The 26,834-nt window shown below is 35.8% G+C and overlaps 1 protein-coding gene across 1 annotated transcript in view; it reads right to left on the reverse strand.

The window, feature by feature from the left end:
• The window catches only part of HERPUD2 (HERPUD family member 2), a 73,695-nt gene that overhangs the window by 16,482 nt on the left and 30,379 nt on the right, over window positions 1-26,834 (reverse strand). Inside the window, exons 2-4 of the mRNA XM_007957059.2 lie at window positions 12,017-12,094; window positions 9,253-9,366; window positions 5,573-5,727 (exon numbers count right to left, since the gene is read on the reverse strand). Coding sequence (XP_007955250.1) covers window positions 5,573-5,727; window positions 9,253-9,366; window positions 12,017-12,094 — 347 coding nt within the window. The remainder of the gene's footprint in view (window positions 1-5,572; window positions 5,728-9,252; window positions 9,367-12,016; window positions 12,095-26,834) is intronic.

Consider the following 26,834-nt stretch of genomic DNA (forward strand, 5'->3'; position numbering starts at 1 on the left):
GTTTTGTTTTTATGTTATCTATGCAAGCAGAGCACTGTGCTCCTCTATTCTCTAGTTGACAGCACTTATACACTCACCACCTGTCTCCTTTCCTGTTGTCAGCCTCTTGTATGTCCCTGTCGACTTTGGCAAACAGAGCCTATTCTTAGGTCCCTGGAATCTGAATGAGAATGCTATCACTCTAAAATCCAAAATGGTTGGCACTTGTAAAGATTCAAAATAGCTGCACCCTTGGTCACTTTAAATATCCAAAATGGCCACCACTTGTAAACATTCAAAATGGCTACACCTTTGGTCACTTTAAATATCCAAAATGGCCACCACTTGTAAACATTCAAAATGGCTGCACCCTCGGTCACTTTAAATATCCAAAATGACTGCTGTATGTAAACAATCAAAATGGCTGTGCTCTCCAGATAGTGGAAAGTCAACACCTCAGGTTGTCTCCCTCCTTGCTGTCTCCCTTCCTAGTCACAGGCCACCAGCACAGTCGTCCCTGCAGCCCTTGGTGACCAGGGTTGATCTTTAGGTCAGTTCTCAGGTCCCAACACCACTTGAAAATATTCAAGCTGTTGGTCCCGTCAGAGTAGCTGACAATCCGCAGCTCCGACTGTTTCTGTACTCACTGTTTTCATTCAGGTTTTTCCACTAGTTAGTGCCTAATCCACTTCTGCATACTTCCTTTCAAAGCTCAGGGCTCCAGGATTATTTTCTGTATCTCTGTCAAATGTATTTTCTTTTCTTTGTTGAATAGGGTCTGTATTGCTTGTCTGCCTATCCCTCCATCTTACCAGATGTCAGAATTAATATATTTTTAGATAAAGAGTCAACACCTCAACAAATAAGTAATTCACAAAACAAAACAAAAAGAATTCCTTTTTATCATGTCTCAATAAGGGCACTCCAATTTATGATACTGGCAAGTATATCCCTGTAAAAGTAAGAGCAAGCAGCCTCTTTAATAATTGTTATTGGGAGCGTAAACCAGCAAAACTTTTTCTCTAATAGAATTTGGCAACAGTCTTTAAGAGATTCAAAAAGTCTTAAGGACACTTCTACCCAGGAATTCTGCTTCAAAAAATTTATCCTAAAAAGAAAGAATTGCCATTACAAAAGTACATTTAAGAATGTTGACTATGGTAATGTTTAGTGGGAAAGTTTAAAACAACCCAAATGTTTGAGGACAGTCCCATTTCTTCACTCCTCTATAAACGAATTACACACATACACTCTGTTGTACAATGCTCCCAAAAACAGATTGCTAAAGTTCAGGAATTTTGTGAACCAATCCCTTAGTATCGTGAAATCAGCCATCATAGGAGTATCTGTACCACAGAAATCACCAAATGCTACAAATTAGGCTTATTTCTCTCCCAGAAGAACATAGGTAAACTTTTACCAGCACACCACCACTAACTTGGACATATGACTTGTTTCAGCCAACAGACCACTGGTGGATGCGACTTGCGCAAAACTTTAAAGGTGCTCAGTAGTTTGCTTGCCCTGTTGCATTCCTGCCATTTGCCAGAATTAGAACCTGTCTTAAGGGAGAGCTAGTTCACAAAGAATGAGAAATATGAGACAAACCTGAATTCCACATGCAGCATAAAGCAGAGCTGCCCCACATGTGATAGATTAAGCAACAAAAATAAAGTGTTTTGTAGTAAGCCATTGAAATTTTGAGGTAATATAGCAGAATCAACTAATAACATTCTCAATCAAAAGAAAAATGAACAAACTGTTATATCCACATCATAAAAAATCATACAGACTTGAAATGTTATAAATTTATACTTAATCTGGAAATATGTCTAAGCTACATTATTTTATTTAAAAAATAAAAGTTTACAAACCAGAATAAACAGTATGATATTTCTGTTAAAAATATGTACATGCAAAAGTATTTACAGAAATGTTCATAATGGCTCCTTCTGGGTGGTGGAGTTAAAAGCAGTTTTTACTTTAAAATATCAGACAATAAAGAAAGGTGGATTTTTTTATTTTTGAGTGGATTTTCACTTTTACTAATTACAAAACAAGGCTATTACTGTTTGTCATGGACTGAATTGTGTCTCTATCTCTCCCCACCCCCAAATATATGCTAACTTGTCTGGGCCATGATTCTCGTGATTTGACAGCTATGTAATGATATAATCTGGCAGTTATGTAATGAAGTAATCATCCCTCATGATGTGATCTGATATGATCAGCCAATCATCTATAAGGTGATTAAGGGATACAACACCTTTACTCAGGTCACAGCCCCGAGCTTATATAAGGCAATAAGGGGAGTTTCCCTGGGGTGTGGCCCACATCATCTTTTATCTTACAAGAGAGAAAAGAAGAAAGAAGCAAACAGAGAAGGCGGGACCAGACTACCATCAAGAAAGAAGAGCCAGGAATCGAGTATGTCCTTTGGTCCCATGGTCTTTGCACAGAGAACCTCCTAGACCCAGAGGAAGACTGAAGCCAAGACACATGGAGATCTCCAAGGGATACTGGGCCCACAATGTTGAAAGGAGATCTTCCTCCAGAGCCAACAGAGAGAAAACCGTCCCCTAGAGCTGGTGCCCTGAATTTATACTTCTAGCTTTCTAAACTGTGATAGAATAAATTTCTGTTTGCTAAATCCTACTTGCGTAGTGATACTGCCTCGGAAACCCAAGGAGGGGTCGCTATGAGTCGGGTTTGACTCGACGGCACATAACAACAACAACAACAAATCCATCCTTAGGAGCTCTGGTAGCATAGTGGCTAAAGCACTTGACTGCTAACCAGAAGGCTGGCAGTTCAAACCCACCAGCCACTCCTCGGAAGGAAGGTTGGGTAATCCTACTTCCGTAGCGATACTGCCTCGGAAACCCAAGGAGGGGTCGCTATGAGTCGGGGCCGACTCGACAGCACATAACAACAACAACAACAAATCCATCCACCTGTAGTAGTTCTGTTATAGAAGCACTAGGTAGACTCTATGTCAAGGGAGTGAGGGTAGGAATTGAATGTGCCAAACACTGAGAATTCTATAAGCCATCCAGCAATGTTTGGAGCTAAAGTAAAGTAGAAAGAATTCAAAACAGTCACTCCGGATTTATAAATGTCACATTATAAGAGGATAGTCAATGTGATGATATTCATGTATTGCTTTGGTTTTCTCCAAGAGCTGGATGGGCAAATAATCACCTACAAAGTGATGCTCCAACCATGTTATTAAACTGGCAGATTCCTGAGCATCATCCCAAATCTAGAGATTCAAAAATCCTTGAAGGGACCAGGATTTTGTCATTTTAAAGACTGAAAATACTGACCTATATGGCAGAAACTACATGAGGACTAGTTAAATACAAGCTGTACTGAAGTTTGACCAAAGACAGCAGAGAGTATACTTTGATGGTGAGTTCCTGAAGGTCATTAAATTACTGCTCCTGTACATTTAAGCTATGTTCAATAAAATTTACTTAGAAACAGATATAAAATCATCATTAACATTAGCAAAAATAAGAACTATGAAATTAAGTAGAATCATGTTCACTGTTGCACTAAATAACCTACTCAACAACTGTTCATGAAATTGCTTTGAAAATCATGAAGTGCTCTCTCTAAATATAAAGATTTATTTTGCAGCATCTCTCACTGGCATTCATTCACTCATTTGAAAGTTTCAGTACACCAAACACATGGCAGATGCCTATAAATCTGTTTGGTGAGTGAATTTATAAGTAATTGCTAACACTATGTGCCACACATTAAACCACACAGCAACCCTGTAAGATAGGTACTATTATCCCCATTTCCAGATGAACAACCTGATGGAGAATGGGGAAGAGGTTTGCCCAAGCTGGTAAGTAGACAGAGGCAGGATTCAAACCCAGGCAGGCTGGCTCCAAAATTTGTGCAACCAATGCTATACCAGCTTCATTTAAAATAAAACATTATTTCCTAGTAATAGCTCCCTAAATGAATCTCAAATATCTTTGAAAGGTTTTGCTGCACACCATATTAACATTTTCTTTTGGCAAAATGAACACTACTGCAGACTTTTCTAATCTGTTTAAGACATTTATAAGAGCTGAATGTCTTTTTCTCTTATGTTTGTTATTTGCTCAACAACCTAGTTTTGAGAAATCAATAATCTTTTACCAAGATATCTATGGTCTTAGTGTGAAGACCTGCAATCTTGGAACCACTGTTTTTTTATTACAAAATATATGATTAACTATGAATAAGTAAAACAATTTTGTCCAGAGATAACTACTGTTGATATGGCATTATATACTCACATATGTGTGTGTGTGTATTTATATGCATAATTCCCTTGTACCACTACCACCCAACAAAATAAAATGAAATACATAAAGTCACTGTGTAAATTGAGAACTGAAGTACCTTACGCTGCAAAAAAGACAGGAAATGAATCATTGTCAAGAGACATGAAATATTTTAAGTTACTGTTCACAATGTAAACCCTGAGAACACTGCTTTTTTACAAATAACCAAATTCTGGTTGGTAGTAATCATTTTCTGAAAACAAAAATAGTTTCACATATTTGTTTATGAAAAGTCTAGTTTATGAAAAGTCTACAACCAGGCTTTCTATACCCTTATAAAAGAGGAAAGGCTTTACATCAGAAAAATATTAAAGAAAGGAGTTTTCTTATATTTTGCTATGTATTCAGCTTTCTACATTAAGAATTGAATTAAGTTAAAAGTTCTATGTAAAAAGTACCTGAGTATTTCTGCTATCCTACTTAGCAACACTTAGCAAAGCCATTGGGCAATCCTACTTCCGTAGTGATACTGCCTCGGAAACCCAAGGAGGGGTCGCTATGAGTCGGGGCCGACTCGACGGCAAACAACAACAACAACAACACTTAGCAAAGCCCTCCTTAGTTACTTCACTTACATTAAACATTCTGGGGTCCTAGCCATTTTCTCGACTTCAGACCCATCATCATGGTGGACCTGGAGCACAGCCATACACTAAAGCTCCATGGCTTGATCCAAACCAAACCCATAATCATTAAGTGACTTCTAACTCATAGCAACCCTACAGAACAGGGTAACATCACAGAAACATCTGTGAAACTTTTTAAAAACAGATTACTGGGTACTATACTCCCCTAAGTATACCCTCACTCAACCATTCTTCCACTCCCCAAAAGACTAATTGAGTAGCTGTACAGTGAGACTGAATTTAAAAAATAATAATTACCTAGATCCTTGCTACTCAAAGTATGATCCAAGAAGCAACGGAAGCACCTGAGATCTTGTTAAAAATGCAGAATCTCAGGCCCCATCAGCCCTAATGAAGCAGAACTTGCAGCTGCATGAGATCCCCAAGTGACCAGTACAAGCATTAAAGATTGAAAAATACTGACCTAGATTGTCTTGATGTATGACCAGCTTTCAAAAGCACTGCCCTACTTACACCTCTAGCTCTCAAAATATATAATCAGGTATATGAATAAATTGTAAATGCATTTTAAATACTGCAAAGGGGCTACAACAAAAATCAGGAGTAACTGATTTTTAAGGGGCCCCAATTATGATGCACAGCTACCACAATGCTACTCACCCTTGCATGACATATGGGAACCGATGACTCTCTGCAGGGTCAGTTTGTGCTTGTGGAAGGGTACGTTGTCTCAATCCTTCTGAGGAAGAACTGGCACCTATAGACAAGGTTTCTTGACTAGATGATGGAGTTGTTGATCCTGAATGATCGGAACTCTACAAACAAAAGTGTAATTATTTTTTCAAAAACATTTAATTCACTTCAATCAAGAGAATACAGACATATTACTAAAAATGTATCTATGTAACTCTTCTGAAAAATAACTAAATTTTAGACATTTACTGATTTGACTCTTATACTCAGTACACCAAAAACCAAACCCACTGCCACTGAGTCAATTCCAACTCATAGTGACCCTACAGAACAGAGTAGAAATGCCCCATAGGGTTTCCAAACGATAAATCTTTATATAGAAGCAGGCTGTCTCATCTTTCTCCCACAGAGATGCTGGTAGATTCAAACCACCAACCTTTTGATTAGCAGCCAAATGCCTTAACCACTAAGACTCAGGGTTCAAAAAATCAAAATTGCTTAATTGTACATTTTATTTCTCAAGTAGAAAACACTAGGTAGCAAGTAAAAAGCAAACCCACTGCCATCGAGTCAATTCCAACTCATAGCAACCTCCAGTAAATCTTTAAGGAAGTAGATTGCCCAGTCTTCCTTCCATGGAGTGGCTGGTAGGTTTGAAGCGCCAACCTTCTGGTTAGCAGGCAAATGCCTTAGGCACTATGCCACCAGAGTGCCTTAGGTAACAATTATACACACACACACACACACAAATAGCATACTAAATTGTGAGGACTTAATGAATGCATGCAAAGCTCCTTTCACACAATGCCTAACACATACATAGAACACAATGCCTAACACATACACAGAAAGTGCTCAATAAAAAGTACTAATTAATGTGCCATTTAAATAGTTACTGTGTTCCAGGTACTATGTAATGCTATTGGCCACACTAATAATTTAAAAATAATGAGGAACATGATAGGAATCAGAAGATATAGAATCTGGTGTTATCTCTGACATTAAGAGTTTATGTAACTGCTCTCAAAATCTCAGCTTTCTCACAGAAACTGAGGCTGAACTAGATTTTCAAGATTCCTTGCAGTACTGCAATTCTTTTAGCTTATTGATGACTCCAACAATATTTTTTTTTTACAAAATGAATACAATACCAATGAGGATTTCTGAATTCTCATGTTAAATGATGTTAGTACCTCATTGATTCGATAACCTTAAATATATAACCCCTTGAAGTCCATTCCAATTTGTTGCTGTTTGAAAATAGTTTATGTCAAGTGTTTTATATAAATTTAAAACACAATGTACGTTTTACACAAATTACAATTCTTCTACTTTAAAAATCGGGATACAAGGTAATTTTAGTATCCTGTCAAGTTTGTTAAAATTTTTGTACTTTACCTGTACTGCCTTCCTATTGCTTGGATTTCTTTTTGCACAAGTACCCTCCTAAATCCTGTCTTATAACCTAAACACACTGGTCTTTTGCAAAACTAACAAGAGCTTTCTCTAATATACAACCCCATACAAAACAGATACCAAAATCTCTTACTGTGATGTCTGTTTGATTCTTAGAGACTTAACTTGGAAAGTCTCTTTTTTTGACCAGTTTTATCATTAAACAGATCATCATAACTTAATGTTTGTTAACACGATTAATAAAAGAAAAGGCCCAGCTATTTGACAGCACAGCCTCATTTCTCTAGAACAAATGATTTCTAACTTCACGAGGTAACTTTCTCCTAATTAGATTTTTAGGACATTTCAAAATCCCTCTGAAATTTCTGAGCCATGAGATAACTTAAGATGAATTCAACTTAACTTTCCACTGAAACATTTCAGATTTTTATGTTTTGAAAAAAACTAAGCACAAGCAGTCCCTGAGTTACTAACGTCCAACTCATGTACAATTCGTAGTTAGGAACCAACACCTATAAAACCTATTGTATTAAAAATTTAAGGCACATAGAATGCTTCATAATAACAAGAGGGCATGACTTTGTGATGTTCATCAAAACACTATTATTATTATGACTGTATTACTATGTTACAGGTGTTTCAGTGTGTCCAAAAAGTATTTAATTTTGTTATGCTTAGAAAAATTCACTACACACTAAGACAAACATTTGACTAACTGATATTAGCAATGAACTTGTACCTTACTGTTCTAACTTACGTACAAATTCGACTTAAAGACAAACTTAGGAATGGAACTCCTTTGCAATCTGAGGACTGACTGTATATGTAATAATGACATAAAATCACGGTTGAGGGACCACTAAAAACGTCAATCAGGTGAGATGATTCTTTCTCAAACAAAAACTCTAGCAACACAACTGTGCCCAGAGACTACTTACAAAACTCTATGCTGATGTCAATCTTTTGTCCCTTCATTTACCAAGCAAGAAACATATAAAGGCCCTTGAATTTCATGGCAAAGCATATTTCAGTTTAATGTAAGCTAATTTCCTATGGCTGGTACTAAAAAATGCTGCCCAGTGAGACCATACAATTAAATATAGCAACTAAAGGATCTAGTTTATTAAAGAAGCAGTTAACTAGAATCTACTAGAAGATCTTCCAACTAAATCTAGTCCTCCCCTCCCTAAAAAGAAACAGAAACTTAGCAGTAGGAAAGCTCCCTGACTGAGAAATTTACAGCAAGCTTTTACTCACCCCAATCTTTTCCCTTCACCCCCAAAGTGCCATAACGATTTCTGGGGTCTTTTGTAAATCAAAATTAATTTAACATAAGAGTACTGGGACAGTATCTTCAAAATTTGGAGATAATGTCTGCATTGTGAATTCAACTATTAAAAACATTCCCAAACAACTATGAAACACACTGCCATGGAGTTGGATCTGACTCATAGTGACCCCTCCTTGGGTTTCCGAGGTAGTATCACTACGCAAGTAGAATGCTCAACCTTCCTTCCAAAAACAACTATAGGCAGACAGAAAAGAAGGAAGAGATGAATACCCACCTGAAAGACATGAGTATATTGTTTATTCTCTCCCTGAAGTTGGAATGAATAACCCAAACCCAGTCATTTTAAGAAACAAAATTTTTCACCAAGAAATCTGCTTCAAAAAGATTTAGCATAGCTAAAATTTTAACAATTTTACCCATTTGTATAAAATCCCCATTGCCGTCAAGTGCATTCTCATAGAGACACTATAGAACTATAGAGTTTCCAAGGCTATAAGTTTTTATGGAAATTGATTGCCCAATCTTCTTCCCCTGGAGCAGCTAGTGGCTTCCTACCACCAACATCTGGCTAGCAGTCAAGCACTTAACAGCATGATTCTTTTGAATAAAATATACTGAACTCTTAAATATCTTGAATATTTCTGAAATGTCACTGGCCTGAGAGTCTGTGTTATATAGCCATATTATCATTTTGTTTTCCAAGTATTTCAGTAATGAAACCCCTATGAATTCAATCTATTACTGACCTGTAACACAACACTCATGGTAAACAGGCTTCAAGGGATCGCACTGCATGTGAGATCTCTAAAGTCAAAGTTTAAAAGCCTAACCTAGCTGTTCAAAATCCACAAGCACCAACTTTCAGATTTTTCATTTTGTTTTCAGAGGCAAAAAAAAGGATAATCAGAAAACTTTGTTTACTCCTCCTAAAATAACTCACAGAATTGCTGCTGGATGCCAGTGCTTCCCGATTTTCTCTACTGGTGCAAGACTTTGGAGAACTGGGAGGAGTCCGAGAAGTACATACTAGATGAACCATATGATACTCATCTTGCTAAAATTAAAGAAGATGATATTTAAAGGGTAGTACCAGAAAATGCACAGTTCAAAAAGTCAGTAGCTAAAGCTGAAATATTTAACTTAAAACTTTAGTTCCCTTCTGGCACAGCCATTTTTATTAGTAATAAATTGTCATTTGAAGTTAAATTAGTCATTTTAGTATTTGGGCCATTTTGAATTCAGTATTTTCTCCATGCTTGGAAAATAATTTAAATATGCAATAATTGCTATATAAAAACTTACTACTTTGCATACCAAGCAGTACTGAAACAAACAAATGTAAACTGCATCACACGATCTATTATTTCAGTACAAATACATCTAGCTTCTTGGGTTTCCGAGGTAGTGTCACTATGGAAGTAGATTGCCCAATCTTCCTTCGGAGGAGTGGCTGGTGGGTTTAAACTGCCAGCCTTCTTGTTAGCAGTCAAATGCCTTAGGCACTATGCTACCAGAGCTCCCAATATAAGAACTGTAGCAGTCACCTTTAGCTTAGGCCTACAAACCTTAAACAGTGAAAAATGAAATATTTCTATTACTTGAGAAACTGAAGCTATAAAAGAAACTCAAATAATTTCACTTGCCTTAATTTTAGCAAGGTGAGATTAGTTTTTTGTTTGTTTCTAAGTCAGACTATTTTTTTTTATACTTATGCACAGATATAAACAAAAGAATAGATTTGAACTACATATATTGTAAATATTCCATGTGTTTCCAGAAAACTACACCTATCCCAGAGGGAAAATATTCTAAGTAATGACCAGGGATGTCATTTTAGTTTAGTGACATTATGAGTACATTTATACGTAGTCAAAGAAAATAAGCAAGCAAGTAAGATAGAGAAAGGGAAGAGAATAAAAGAAGACAAAAACAAAGGATGAGTGAGGAATTTTAAAAAACAGAGAATGATTAAAAAAACAAAAAGTGTGTGGGGGGGGAGGGGAAGGTGCCCAGCAGTGAAAGAGGCACAAAGCTAGGAGAAACTAAGAAGTTATCAACTGTATATCATGAACCTAGAATTGTGCTAAGTTCTATGGTGAATCCCTCCCTTTAACAGAATCGTGATACTGTTAAGAGATCATCAGACCAGTACATTAGAGCCCAAATAGGAAAATTTATAAAAACATCTTTTGCACAAACTGAGAAGCACTAACTATACCTGCTTTAGGAGTTTAGGGAAGAAGTTCACGGAGGTTAGAATGCTGGGGAAAGGCTTCACAGAGAAAAGTAAGACATAAGACAGGTCTGGCACGACAGACTGAAGACATTCCTAACTTACAATGTCCCTTTAGCTTCTGAATATCAAGTACAAAAACCATACAAGTAGACGATGTTTACCCTTAGAAACCTAGTTTATAAGGTCATATTATTCACAAGTAACTCACAGTATTTCATTCATCTTTTGGGAATGTTACATATTTTAGAACTACACAGGTAAAGCTAGTGGTAGCATTTAATTGACAAAAGGAAGTAAAGGGGTACATTAACAATCCAAATAACCATTCCAAATGTAAATTCATTGTTCAAAATGTTTTCTATAAAGACTGCAAAAATTCTTTGACACAGTTTCTAAGTCATCTGTGTCTGAAACCATTTCTGCCACCAAAGCTTTTTGAAAAATGTTCATGTGCAGATTCAAACTACCTTTGTGTTAAAATAATAAATATATCTATGTTTCAAAGATCAGATAGATTTTTAAGCACTTAAAAAAAAATAATCTTCTGTAAATACCATCTCTGTTTTTGAGAGAGAGAATGAGGTTATTAAAACACTTGGACAAACTGAAACTATATAATTCAAAGGAAATAGCAAAAAAGTTGCACTGGCAAAGCTAAAATGCCAACTATCCAACAAATGGAATATATTGGTATAAATTTTTTAAAGTTTCCCAGAAATGATCATAAGCATACAGGAAATGATATAGACCTTCTAAATCAGATCAAAAATACTCAGAGCAACATGAAGAGTTAAGTCAAAAATTTAAGGCAAAACTTAAAAAACTATATATTCAACTCTGCTCTACTCACAAACAAAAAGCATTTCAAATACAGAAAGGCTCTAACAGTATAAATTCCACAAATGAACAAGAGCTAAAAGCTAACATTAAAATAACTAGCATTCGCATCTATTGTCAATAAACTATACTGAAACATATTTTAGCTCTAAATACCAAAAGTTCAAAGTTTACAAACTGGTGGGCAATGTGGGCTTTATTCTATTTCCTGTCCTGAAATTAAATTTTTAAACCAAATATCATGTGTTAAAATTTCATGCTGTTTGACCAAAAGGGGATTTAGAGGAGAAATTGGTATCAATGGAAACTTTGCACCACTATTTGAACATCTACTTCTGCACTACCATCAATAGTGTTTTCTTACAAAAGATGATAAACACCTGAACACCAAAATATAATTCTATTTCAGATTTGACTGTCATATGGCTATACAAAACTATTACCCAAACTAATCAGAATCTAACATTGTGCTCTTTACTTTCTAATTTATCCTTACCTATCATACTACCCAAAGGATTTCTTTTAAGTATCTAAAAACTAAATTGATTGGGTATCGATAAAACTTCAAAACATATCTCCTCTCTCACACTTTTAATGTATCTGGTATCAAATAGTTAATAGGAAAGCTTACTTTTCTGAGAATGTCTTTCAGCTGCAGATGATCGGGAAGCAGTCTGCCCGAATACACCAATCTCTGATCCTTTGTCAACTAAGAAATGGGACAAAGAGAAGAATTCAACTTTTTCTAATTAAACAAATTGAAGGTTAGGAGTAACATGCCTAAATTTGGGTAAAATAAAACTCCCTTTAGAAATAAATAAGCAGGAAACAACATATAATTTAAGAATTGTTGTTTTTCCAAATACCACTTAAGACATTTAAGAGCTCAACAAATGGAAATACATCTATTGTAGATATAACAAACTACAGATATTACCAAAATACTTGAGGAAAAATATAAATTGGAAAATTTTTTTTCAGCCATAATGCAATGTATATATCACTGTCACTAAAAACCTTCAAGAATGAGAAGGTAGTTGCCTTTTATTAAGGTAATAGTGGGATAAAACTTCAAAGTCACTAGTTATTTTGCATCATTTCTCAGTATTTTTCATGTAAAATGTACATAGAAGATTCTTCCTCTTTACTACTTACTATCATACAGAACAATTTACTGGTTTTCATGCAAGAATCATCTAGTTTAGTTAAATAACTATTCCACTTTTTAGAATGCCTGCCATGCACACAAATACCTTCATATATTTTTCAAAATTACAAAACTGAAGAAAAATCAATACAAGTGCATAGAGATACAATTGTCATGTCTGTATGCAACTCAGAATAGGAAATAATGTTCTGGTTACTGCCATCATATTTTGTACTTATCATAAATCTACTAAGTGTTCACACTTGTCAGCATTAAAATATTTAAAATTAAAGCTTTTGTTTATAGTCCCTATAAGACCTCCGATTTCATAACTGAGAAACAGACAATTGTTTCTTGAACTCTATCAAAATAATTAAATATTATCTATATCAATGTTCAATATACCAATAATTTTATCATCATTTAATGATGGAAATGAATATTTAGCCTGTGAATCATAGTATTAATATGAAACACTTGCTGGTACTAATCTGGTTCATTTCTGCAAATGGTACTGATACTAGCAGATTACTATGAAGGAAACAGCCATGTAGTTAGAATTATTTTTTCTCTAGATTAGTGGTCAACTTCTAATAAACCACTTTAACCTTTCCACAGCTAGGAACATCCATTTTCAGAAAAGAGAATAAAATAATGTAACAATATTACATGGCATCCCAAAATACATGAAGCAAAAACAAGTGTTGACAAGAATGTACAGAAATTAGAATCCTAATACACTGGTGGCAGGATTTCAAAACAGCATAACCATTGTGAAAACATTCTTGGTGGTTCCTCGGAAGACTAAATACAGAGTTACCCTATGACTCAGCAATTCCATTCCTAGGTATATTCCCAAAGGAATTAAAAACACCAGAACTCCTTATCTCCACATAGCAGCATTATAATGGCCCAAAAGTGCAAACAACCCAAATGTCTATCAAACTAATTGAGAGAGAGAGAGAGAGAAAGAGAGAGAGAGAAATGTATATATGTAACATATATACAATGGAATATTATTCATCCACAGAAATGAAGGAAGTACTGATACATGCTACAACATTGACGATTTTTGAAAACATTGTGCTAAGTGAAAGAAGCCAGACACCAAAGGCCACATATTCTCTGATTTAATTTATACAAATTTATACAAAATGTCTAGAACAAACAAATTTATACAAAATGTCTAAAACAAACAAATCATAGAGAGAAAGTAAACTGGTAGTTGCAATTAGTGGTTGCCAGGGGTCAAGTGGAGAGGTGAATGGAGAATGACTGCTAATGAGTCTATGATTTCTTTTTAGGGTGATTAAAATGTTCTGGAGTAAGACATTGGTGAAGGCTGTATAACATTGTGAAATCTAAATACCACTAATCATACACTTTAAAAGGATGAATTTTCTATGAATCATATCTCAAAAAAGTACGTATTTTTTGTTACTTTAAGTAGAATATTTAAATGCATTCAAATAAGCTGAAATTAAAAAAAAGAGAGAGAGAGAAAGGAATGCTTTTAATTTTATTGTGCTGAAAATAGGAAAAAAAAAATTTCTTGTGCCTAAATTTGGCTAAAAACTTTACCTTCTTCTGAGTAAATACCAATAAATTTAATCTAAACATCAGGCAAACCAGTTGTTAGGCATGATAACAAACAGCACATTGACCAACTGACTAAATTTTTAACTAATTACTTTGGTATTAATTTGTATTGTAAGCTACAGCATTAGGAAAGTATGGATTTTGAGAACTCAATTCAAATTCAACTTAACTTTTTAAGAGTAATGCAAATTTTGTTTATCCAGGCCTGCCAATAATAACACTATCTCTTACTCTGAAAATTGCATTTTGGTATCAGTTAAGGTAAGTAATGTTGGCTGCTCTAACAAACCTTACAATCTCAGTGGCTTAACAACAATAAAATAATTTTTTATCAAAAAAAGACACAGTATTGTTTAATTATAAGAATTCAGAAGACTTAAGACTGGTAAATCTAAATTAAGGTCCCAATTATATTGTCAATTAAAAGTTTCTATTGGTAAGTCAAATCAACTCAATGGCAGTGAGTTTGGTTTTTCTTGGTAAGATATTGGCTATATCATATTAACATATTTATAAATAAACTTAAGCATCTCTGTTAACAACATCATTGTTCCTGTTGCTCAAGCCAAAAATCTCAGACTCATCCTTACCTCCTCTTTCTCATACCCTAAATCCAAGAGTCATCAAATTCTATCAGGTATACCTTCAACCATCATGATTGTTCAACCCCAGACAAAGCATAGTGACATATGGTAGAGTCAGCTAAATTACCAGACTGGGAACAACCTGATACTATTCTGAGTAACCCAGAGACAGAATTATCTCACCCAAATAAATAGATGAACTCACTGGTCAAAAAAATCTACCCACTTACCAGACATTGCTAAGAACCAAGGTAAGGAAAGCTCATTTGCTGGTACAATATGCAAAATAAACCCTAATCTAGGAAAAGTCTGTTTATTTTTCCTTTCAGAAGCTTTCTATCTACCTTTATCTTAAGGAGTTCTGATGGTGCAGTGGTTAAGGTATTCAACTGCTAACCAACAGGTCAGTGGTTAGAACCCACCAGCCCTCTACCATAGAAAGATGAGGCCATCTGCTTCCAAAAAAAATTTACAGCTTTGGAAACCCTATGGGGCACCCCTATGGGGAATCAACTCAACGGCAATGGGTTATCTTAAGTGTGTGTTCCTTTAATGTTTTGTTTAATCAGATATCAAAAACAGATAAAATACTATGCATCCCTAATGCATTTAAAATATTCTCAAGAGTCTGACAGATGGTCTTAAAAAGCCAACAATGCTTTTGTAATTCAAGAAAGCTACCTAGCTGGTATCAAAAAATTAAATTTTTTATGTCAAGGACTAAATGGGTCTCTCATAATTATGTATGACTGAAAAAATTATGTTCCTAGTCAGGACCAGATTAAGGCTTGTGAGGGCCCTAAACACTGATCATCTGTGGTGCCACCTCATCTATTTACTCATGCATTCAAACAGGATATGTGTGTATGTGTGTGTCTTAGCTGTCCATGCTGTAACTTCTTTTTAAATGCCACTAGAATACTAGCAATTGAAAGGAAAAGTGGTAGATGCCATTTTAGTGCAATGAGATGAGCTGGATTATAAAATTTGTAGTTGAATGCAGAGTACTGTTTTTACTATGTATCACATTTTCTAAAAAAAGGATATTCCACATATTCAACAAAGAAAATGAATCAGTGAACTTAGTCGTTTCAATAATCAATGTAAAATTTTGTTGATCTCCTATAATGAAAAATTGACACTCACCAATTTTGCTTTAAATGGCTCATACTTCAGTTTTGATGCTTGTTTCATACAAATTCTTCAATGATTTCATCACAATTAAGCTGTCCAACAATATATACTTCCATACAGAATAAGCATAATGAATCAAGTCTTTCCTGAATCACTGTTGTACCCTGAGGGTTTACGAGTCTCTTTATGAATGAAAATGAGTGTTCTTTTGTACAATTTGTGATCATTAAAGTTAATAATATGCATAAAGCAATTTCAACAGTGGAAAATACAGATTGTATTTAATCTTCTATAATGGAATCATACATGCCTACATGAGTAAAATGTGTCCTTCCTGAATCTATAAACTTAGTTCTCATGCAAAAATGAAATTGTACTACTTCTCCACAATGGTTTGTATTTAAGTCATTGAGATAAGCCTGCCCTAAATTTTTGGATGTCTTCATGCATTCTTCAGCAGGTAAATCCACACTGTTTAAGAAGGATAATCTATGTGAAAGAACTTCATACACTTTCATCATTCTTGTCATGCAAGATTCAAGTGTTAGATGATGGTGTAGTATGTGGTTAAATGAAATTGATCTCCAGCACTCAATGATCCTTTTGGAGCAATTCCAACATTCACTTGTTTCTTTCTATTGCTTGTACAACAGTGAACTATTTGATAATCAGTATTTGTATTTCTTTTATTTACAAAATTTTCAAGCTCTTCTCTTCCTGTTAATAATTAGTAGAGATCTATGCATGTCTTTAAATTTATTTCAGAATCTTGGAGAGCTTGACTGTACAGTGAAAATGTTACAATATATTATTCCACGTAACCAACGTAAATACATACTCTAGTCTTTATATTTTGTTGTGAATATTTTCAGCTGCTCTTCTGATATCTCCTTCAGCATTATTTTCTAGGACATCGAGAATCTGAGTGTACAATTCCAGAATTACACTCATGTCTATAGAATGTGCTTCCCAACATATATCACAAATGCATTTTAATACTTGGATCGTTGCCTAAATATTTTTTAAGAACTGCCCATTGGTGAGTAGAGGTAGCAAAAAATATGTAGGTATTGTTGTTGTTGTTATATGCCATTGAGTCGGACCCAACTCATAGCGACCCCTCCTTGGGTTTCCGAGGCAGTATCACTACGGAAATAGATTGCCCCATCTTCCTCCCGAGGACTGGCTGGTGGGCTTGAACCGCCAGCCTCCTTGTTAGCAGTCAAAGTGCCTTAGGCACTGTGCTACCAGAGCTCCCATGTAGATATTATGCTCTAAAATTTTCTGTTGCATGCCTTTATAACTACCTGACATATTGGCAGCATCATAGTAATGAGCCTCTGGACTGACAAAAATCAATTTTGTAAACTTCACATAAATAGTGAAGTACTTGATTTGCAATTTCTTCACTGGTACAACTTTTTTAAGCTACTAAATGTGATAGATCATCTCACAGGTATTCCATCTGTTGCAGATATGTATCTTAAAACAATACTTAGCTGATTTGTAGGAGACAGATCAGAAGTGAAATCTACAAACTGAAACAGCTGATTGTTTTGAGATGTGATCTGCTAAAAGTAGATCAAACTGAGCAATAAGTTGAAGTTAACTCAAAAAAAAATTCCACTTTGTGAAGATCCAAACACTTCATGTCTTCCTCAAAAAGATAGTGCACATTCAGTGATTGTTATAATGACAGCAACAGTGTGTGGCAAAACAGTTCTCCATTAATGATGTTTTTTGTTAATTTGCGTTTCCAGTTCATGAGTTAAGCCAAAACCATGTCTTCGGTTTAAAAATAAGAACATACAATCTCTGTGAATTAAACTGTTTTCATGTTTATCAGTCATATTCGAGTTGCACCAATCAGTAAATCTACCCATAGCAAAGTGAGAATTAAATGATTTAGGACTGCATAGTTTGGCAACAAAATAATATACAGAGATTGATGGAGAATACAGAAGCCACTCCCTTTTAGAACTTTCACCATTAGCTCTGCATCCTAGATATACATTCTGGCTACAGAACTGTTTGTTTCAAATAGCCCACTGAGATGCTGACAACCACTTGGCCCTCTTTTGACCCAATAATTTATATCATTGGAAGAAAATTTAACCCACAAAATAGGACCCATGTTTCTGTTATTTATGGGGTCTGCAGATGCAACAATTTCAGATTCTAAAATAATTTTACTTTCTACACCATTAAATTTTTTACTACACCAAGGAATGGATACAAAATTTTGAACAAATTCTGCTACATTCGTATTGCTTTTGGTAATTTCAACACTAGCGGTTCTAGTACAATTATTTGCACCCACTAAACTGAAGCATTCAAAAGAATTCTCTTGTGGCTGTTTTAAAAATGAAGTTCTTTTGGAATTGTATTGTCTTTAGGGATTCACCAATCTTTTCTTTCTATCTTTTGTGAGCTTCAGATTTTGCAATCCACTTAGCTGTTGCCATTTAATTTCACCTGGATATAAAATTGTTACTTTTGAAATTTGGTCCTACAGTAGCAAATAAAAGGAGCTCTGCTCTGGTGGTGTAGCGGTTAAGGCATTTGGCTGTTAACCAAAGAAAGGTGGTTCAAACCCACCAGTCGCTCCACAGAAGAAAGATGGGTCAGTGTGCTTCCATAAAGATTTACAGCCTCGGAAACCCAATGAGTCATCAACTCGATGGGAGTTAGTGCTTGAGCTTATAGCAAATAAATGTAAATTACTAAAAACAAGCAGTATTTATAAAATAAAATGCACATGTGAATTTTAATGTTAACACTAAAATTCGTATTTGAAAACTAGTTAAGTAAAAAAAATTGATTTGGAACTTGTACTTTGTTCCTCAGGTCTGAGATAGTCAACAAAAACAGTACTTACAAGACAGTCAGAAACAATTTCATTCATTTGTTGTATGCTGTTTGCTGATGGGCCCTTCACAGATATCCACGAGTGCTTTTTGTCTTGAAATAATATTTTAAAACTTGCACACTCACTTTCTGTCCTTTGATGCTGTATCTTCCAGTTCATTGGACTGCTGCTAATACCCAAAGGGGGAGAGAGCTATCACAAAGAGCATAATACAAATACAAGTGTGTGCTCAATGTGAAGACATGTGTGGTTTGCTTTATGCAGCATCAGATACAACATAAGTCACGTGACTATAGTGCCACAGGTTGACAAGTGAGAGCTGAATGTAGGGTTATACCCAACTGGTCCAAAATGAAAAGGAAAATATAATTGTTATTGGACACAAAATTTATAAAATGGTATAAATTTCATTTAGTGTCCTGCCAGTTCCCTTCCAGTGTGGCACTCACTTTTCTTTGTCTGCTTGGCATCTAAGGATCTTTGCTTTGGACAACTGGTGTCCTGTTTTGTTCAAGCTCTGAACACATATTTACCTTGTTTACTAGGTAATTTGTCCTTGTTCTTAGTATATATGACTTTAGCATTATCAAATCAATTTCACATACTAATTTAAAAATATCCAAATTCACTGCCATCAAGTCAGATCCAACTCATAGCTACTTTGGGTTTCTGAGACATTATAACTATGGAAGTAGATTGCCTAATCTTCCTTCCAAGGAGTGGCTGGTGGGTTTGAGCTGCTGGCCTTCTGATTAGCAGTCAAGTGCCTTAGGCACTAAGCTACCAGAGCGCCTTTTTTTTTTAGTTTAGTATGCTAATAGCTCAATAAAGGCAATCTTCAATTTATAAGTTCAAAGAACTATAACCAAAATGCTTTGACGTTAGTACGTATTAACATTTAAGTACTTACATATAGTTTAATCATAAATCTAAATAGTTTTAGCTCTTACTTCTTTTCGGATGTGTGCATTTATTGCTATAAACTGGCCTCTGATCACTGCTTTTGCTGTGTCCCAAAGATTTTGGTATGTTGTGTTTTCATTCTCTTTTGATTCAACGAATTTTTGAATTTCAATTTTGATTTCTTCTCTTACCCAGTCTTTCTCAAGGAGGATGTTGTTCAGTTTCCATGTGTTTACTCTTTTCCTGTTGATCTTCCTATTGTTGATTTCTAATTTGATAGCATTATGATCTGAGAAGATGCTTTGCAGTATTTCAATGTTTTTAAATTTATTAAGTCTTGCTTTATGGCCTAACATATGGTCTATCATGGAAAATGTTCCATGTGCCTGGAAAAGAATGTATATTGTGCTGTTGTTGGTTGAAGTGCTCTGTAGATGTCTATAAGGCCAAGTTGGCGGATTGTATTGTTTAGCTCTTCTGCATCTTTGTTGAGTTTATTCTCAGTTGTTCTATCTTTCATTGAAAGTGGTGTATTAAAGTCTCCTACTATGACTGTGGAGTCATCTACTTGCCTTTTCAACTCTTTTAAAGTCTGATTTACGTATTTTGGGGCTCTTTCACTGGGTCCACAGATATTTATTATGGTTATATCTTCATGTTCAATTACTCCTTTAATCATTATATAATGTCCTTCTTGTCTCGTATGGTGGTTTTTGTCTTAAAGTCAATTTGATCAGAAATTAATGTTGCAACTCCTGCTCTCTTACGGTTGCCATTTGCTTGATACATCTTTTCCAACCTTTGATTTTTAGTCTATTTTTGTCTTTATCTCTAAGGTGTGTCTCTTGTAGGCAGCATAGATGGGTTTTGTTTTCTTATCCAATCTGCAACTCTCCGTCTCCTGAATGGCACATTTAATCCATTAACATTCAGTGCAATTATTGACAAGTTTGAATCGGTTGCAGTCATTTTGTTATGTGTTTTTTCATGGTGTCCCTGGTTCCCTATTTTTTTTGTGCTGAGCTCATTATATTTATGAATCGTGTTATCATTTCCTTTGTTGCTGTTGTTTTAGTATATGCTGAATATTTATGTTTGTCCTCTTCTTTATTGCGATATGAAGGTTTATTATTTTTCTTTGAAATTACCCTGTGATTTATAATTTTCTCCCTGAGATTAGAACATTTCATTTCATCTTGCAACTCTCTTGACTTCTTCACCATTTAAATCTAAATAGTTTTAAAGGATGGTTCCTAAAAGATGCACAAAATACCTCTTCTGTAAGAGATGAATTCTGTGAATTTGTACTAGAACCCCTCTTCTCTCATCTCCCACTAAGTTACCCAATCTAAAACCACAGGAAATTCAAAAATGCTGTAAATGCAAACTTGTCTTACACAAATAGTCTCCACTCCTTATCTACTTGCAGCATCAGTAAGCAAACCAGCAAACAGAGGGAGGTAATAGCTCTGGAATTCTAAAGTTTCAATCACAGGACATTCATAAATTAGATGTTAATACAAACAAAACCAAAACCAAACCCACTCCCACTCCCACTGAGTCAATTTTGACTCATAGTGACTCTATTGGGCAAAGTAGAACTGCCCCATAGGGTTTCCAAGATTGTAAATTTTTACAGAAGCAGACTGCCTCATCTTTCTCCTGCTGAGTGGCTGCTGGATTTGACTCACCAACCTGTCAGTTAGCAGCCAAATGCTTTAACCACTACACCACCAGAGCTCCTAGCACATATGGCAACCACTTAGTAAATGGTAGCTTTAAACCATTTAGATCCCCAAACTTGACAGTTAAATAAAATTATCCTAGACAATCAGATCAGCTCAAAGCAGCATTATCATGTAAAGAAGTGAAACTTACAGTCTAAACTTTCCAGATAACTTCATTTTTAAAAGCAATGAGTGATTACAGAAAACTTTACCTTTATAGTATCATTATTTTCCCAAAAGGCATTAGGAGAAAGTTCTAAGAGTTAAAATAAGAAAATAAATTTTAGTCAGCACTCTTTCAACACTTTTAGTATGTTTTTCATCAACCCTCCCATTCTATTTAATAGTACTCCTTGTTCAAAGAGTTTTAAAATGTTGAATTATATTGCTAGGTGACATAAAAGCATCTTAAATTTATGTACTGAAAATGTTCTGACACTAAGTCTGAAGTTATCTGTGTACATTTATTATGCATTGTTAGATGTCATTGAGTCAGCTTCAACTCAGAGTGACCCTATGTACAACAAAACCAAACACTGCCTAGTCATGTGTCATCCTCACAATCTTTGAGTCCAACATTGCATCCAATACATCTTGTTAAGGGGCTTCCTCTTTTTTGCTGACCCTCTACTTCACCAAGTTTGATCTCCTTCTCCAGGGAATGGTCCCTTCTGACAATATGGCCAAAGTAGGTGAGATGAACTCTGGCCATTTTCACTTCCAAGGAGCATTTCAGTTGCACTTTTTCCAGGACAGATTTGTTCATCTTCTGGCAGTCTATGATATTTTCAGTATTCTTTGCCAACACCACAATTCAAAGGCATCAGCTCTCCTTCGGTTTTCCTTATTCATTGTTCAGCTTTCACATGCATATGAGGTTACTGAAAATACCATGGCTTGGGTCAGGCGTACCTTAGTCCTCAAAGCAACATCCTTGCTTCTTAACACTTTAAAGAAGTCTTTTGAAGCACATTTGCCCAGTGCAATTTACCTGTTGCTTCCATGGGTGTTGATTGTGGATCCAAGTAAAATGAAATCTTTGACAACTTCAATCTTTTCTCCATCTATCATGATGTTTCTTATTGGTCCAGTTGTGAGGAATTTCATTTTCTTTATGTTGAGGTGTAATCCATACTGCAAACTGTAGTCTTTGATCTTTATCAGTATGTGCTTCCAGTCACCTTCACTTTCAGAAAGTAAAGCTGCATCATCTGCATATCACAGGTTGTTAATGAGTTTTCCTCTAATTCTGATGCTGGGTTCTTCTTCATATAGTCCAGTTTCTCAGATTATTGGCTCAGCATACAGATTGAATACGTATGGTGAAAGAATACAACCCTGACACACACCCTTCCTGATTTTAAGCCATGCAGTATCCCTTTGTTAAGCTCAAGCCATAGCCTCTTGGTCTATGTACAGGTTCCACGTAAGCATAATTAAGTGTTCTGGAATTCCCATTCTTTGTAATGGTATCTACAATTTGTTATGATCCACACAGTCAAATGCCTTTGCATAGTTAATAAAACACAGGTAAACATCTTTCTGGTATTCTTCACTTTCAGCCAAGATCCATCTGACATCAGCAATTATATCCCTAGTTCCACATTTTCTTCTGAATCCAGTTTGAATTTCTGGAAGTTCCTGTCAGTATATTGCTGTAACCATTTTTGAATTATCTTCAGCAAAATTTTACTTGCATGTGATATTAATAATATTGTTTGATAATTTTCATATTCTCTTGGATAATCTTTCTTTGGAATAGGCAAAAATATGGATCGCTTCCAATCAGTTGGCCAGGTAGCTGTCTTCCAAATTTCTTGGCATCAATTAATAAGCACCTCTAGCACTTTATCTGTTTCTTAAAACATCTCCATGGAGATTCTGTCAATTCCTGGAGCCTTGTTTTTTTGCAATTCCTGCAGTGCAGCTTCAACTTCTTCCTTCAGATCATTGGTTCTTGATCAAATGCTACCTCCTGAAATAGTTGAACATCGACCAATTCTTGTTGGTACAGAGACGCTGTGTGTTCCTTCTATTTTTGTTTAATGGTTCCTGCATCATTCAATATTTTGCCCATAGAATCCTTCAATATTTCAACTCGAGGCTTGAACTTTTTCTTCAGTTCTTTCAGCTTGAGAAATGCTGAGCATGTTCTTCTCTTTTGGTTTTCTAATTCTAGGTCTTTGCACATTTCATTATAATACCTTCCTTTGTCTTCTCAAGACCCCCTTTGAAATCTTCTGTCCAGCTCTTTTATTTCATCATTTCTTCCTTTCACTTTAGCTTCTCTCCATTCAAGAGAAAGTGTCAGAGTCTCTTCTGACATCTATTTTGGTCTTTTCTTCCTTTCCTGTCTTTTTAGTAACCATCTGCTTTCCTCATGTATGGTATTATTGATGTTATCCCACAACTTGTCTGGTCTTCCTTCAGTCATAGGATGTTCAATGTGTCAAATCTATTTTTCAGATGGTCTCTAAATTCAGGTGGGATATAATCAAGGTCAAATTTTGGTTCTCATGGACTTGTTTTAATTTTCTTCAGCTTCAACTTGAACTTGTATCTAAGCATATAATGGTCTGTTCCACAGTTATCTTCTGGCCTTGGTCTGACTTTAGATATTCAGCTTTTCTATTGCCTCTTTCCACAGATGTAGTTGATCTTATTCCTGTGTATTCCATCTGGCAAGGTCCACGTACACAGCCACTATCTGTATTGTTGAAAAAAGGTATTTCCAATGAGTAAGTCATTAGTCTTGCAAAATTCTATCATGTGATCTCTGGCATCCTTTCTATCACCAAGGCCTTATTTTCCAACTACCAATGATCCTTTGTTTCCAACTTTTGCATTCCAATCACCAGTAATAAACAATACATCTTGATTGCAGCTTTGGTCAATTTCAGACTGCCGAAGTTGGTAAAAATCTTCAGTTTCTTCATCTTTGGCTTCAGTGGTTGGTGCCTAAATTTGAAGAACAGTCATATTAACTAGTCTTCCTTGTAGGTTTATGGATATTATCCTATCACTGACTGCACTGTACTTCAGGATCTTGAAACATTCTTTTTGATGACGAATGCGACACCATTCCTCTTCACTTTGTCATTCAAAGTATAGTACATCATATGACTGACTGATTCAAAATGCCCCAAACCAGTCCATTTCAGCTCACTAATGCCTAGGATATCAATCTTTATGCATTCCATTTTATTTTTTGACAAGTTCCAATATTCCTAGATTCATACTTTGTGTATTCCATGTTCCAATTATTAATGGATGTTTGCAGCTGTTTCATCCCATTTTGAATTGTGTCTCATCAGCAATTGAAGGTCTCAAAAGCATTACTTCATCCATGTTTTAAGGTCAACTCTACTTTGAGGAGGCAGCTCTTCCCCATTCATATTTTGACAGTCTTCCAACCTGAGGGGCTCATTTTTCTGCACAATATCAGATACTGTTTACAGCTATTCATAAAGTTTTCCAGTAATATATCAGACAATTTCACTGCTATTCATAAGGTTTTGACTGGCCCATTTTTTCAGAAGTGGATGGCCTCATTCTTCTCCCCAGTTTGTCTCAGTCTGGAAGCATCCACCGAAACCTGTCCATAATGGGTGACCCTGATGGTATTTGAAATACCAGTGGCATAGCCCCCAGCCTCACAGCAACACACAAGCCACCACAGGATGACAAACTGAAAGAGCATATATGTATTATAACCAAAGCCAAAACCAAACCCAGTGCCATCAAGTTGATTCTGACTCATAGCGACCCCCGTTGAGTTTCCAAGGTGGTAAATCTTTACAGAAGTAGATTGCTCAGTCTTCCTTCTGCCGAGTGGTTGGTAGGTTTGAACTGCCAACCTCTGGTCAGCAGTCAAATGCCTTAGGCACTGCACCACCAGAGCCTTTAAGTCAAGAGTTCTGAGGTGATTATGCTAGAAGATTTACAAAATAACTTGCCTAACTAAGATAATATGATACAGGCAGTTTCAAGGTTATAACATCAGACTTACAGACTTCACTCACTCAACCCACAGCCATTGAGTAGATTCTGACTCACAAGAACCCTATAGGACAGAACAGAATTGCCCCCAAGGGTTTCCAAGGCTCTAAATCTTTACAAAAGTAGACTGTCACATCTTTGCTCCACAGAGTGGCTGATAAGTTTGAACCACCAACCTTTTGTTGGCAGCCAAGTGCTTTAACCACTGGGCCACCAGGGCTCCTTTGGAAGTGGCTGATAAGTTTGAACCACCAACCTTTTGTTGGCAGCCAAGTGCTTTAACCACTGGGCCACCATGGCTCCTTTGGACAACTTCAACTTGCCCTTTAATATTATGTAAATTTGCTCTCACTCTGAAGCAAAAGAACCAGCCCCTACTCAAAACTTCATCATAGTCACCTTCACTTGCTGTACATGCAGCTTTCAAATCACAGAAAAGGCTTTTCTTACTCCAAAGCAAGGCTACATAAGCCTTGTATGCCCCTGTTCTGACTCACCTACAAATGCTACTTAAAAACTTAAAGACACAGTTAGGAATTGATCTTGTTTGTTATAAAAATGAGATATAAATCTCATTATTAAATATTATAAACTATTCCCACTGATAATGAAAATAAAGACTTCTTCTGGATGGTAGGCAATTTGGTTACGGAATGTTATACTATCCTACAGAACTTATACAAGTTGTTCTCTCCTTGCTTTCTTTAATTCCAAAAAAATACCAGACCCAAGAAATAATGGTAACTAGTAGCACAAACCTCCCTAGCTGACAGGAAAAGGCTGAAGACCTAAGTGTAATGAAATTGGCTGCTTTAGTTTAACCATTTGAACAGCAAAGATAGAGGAGACCTGCCTAGAAATGAGAGACACAATCAAGAGGCATTTTGAGTCCAAGACTGAAAAATGGGTAGCCAAGATAAGCAAGTCCCAGAAAGGTTACATTCAACATTGAATTCTGGGTGAGTCAGGTCCATCTCAGTTATTGTCAGTGTATAAGACCAGATAGTAAAAAAGAAGAGATAATGAGAGGGCCTAGCTGAACTTAACTTTGATCTAGAATAGTCCATTCTACTGGACGACATTAAGTTCAATGATTTTGGTATTTACCTCTCCAATAACAAAGTCTATACTAAAATTAAAGTCTAAAATTCAAGTAAATATGTCCCTCTTAGCAGATCTATTCACCCTCTTGTAGGAATTTACCTAAATTTCAGAATAATTATTTCACACTACAGATGAATTTCAAGATCTGAAAAACTAAAGTGATGGAATGATGACAGATGGAACATTACACAACTCCTAATTATATGTTGTTGTATGTTGTTGTTAAGTGCCGTTGAGTCGTTTCCGACTCATAGAGACCCCACGCACAGCAGAACGAAACACTGCCCAATCCTGCGCCAGCCCCACAATCCCTGCTATACTTCAGCCCATCATCGCAGCCACCATGTCAATCCATCTCGTTGAAGGCCTCCCCCTCTTTTGTC

This window comes from Orycteropus afer, unplaced genomic scaffold, assembly GCF_000298275.1.
Source record: "Orycteropus afer afer isolate SDZICR_OR568_19922 unplaced genomic scaffold, OryAfe1.0 scaffold00699, whole genome shotgun sequence".
NCBI classification, from domain to species: Eukaryota; Metazoa; Chordata; class Mammalia; order Tubulidentata; family Orycteropodidae; genus Orycteropus; species Orycteropus afer.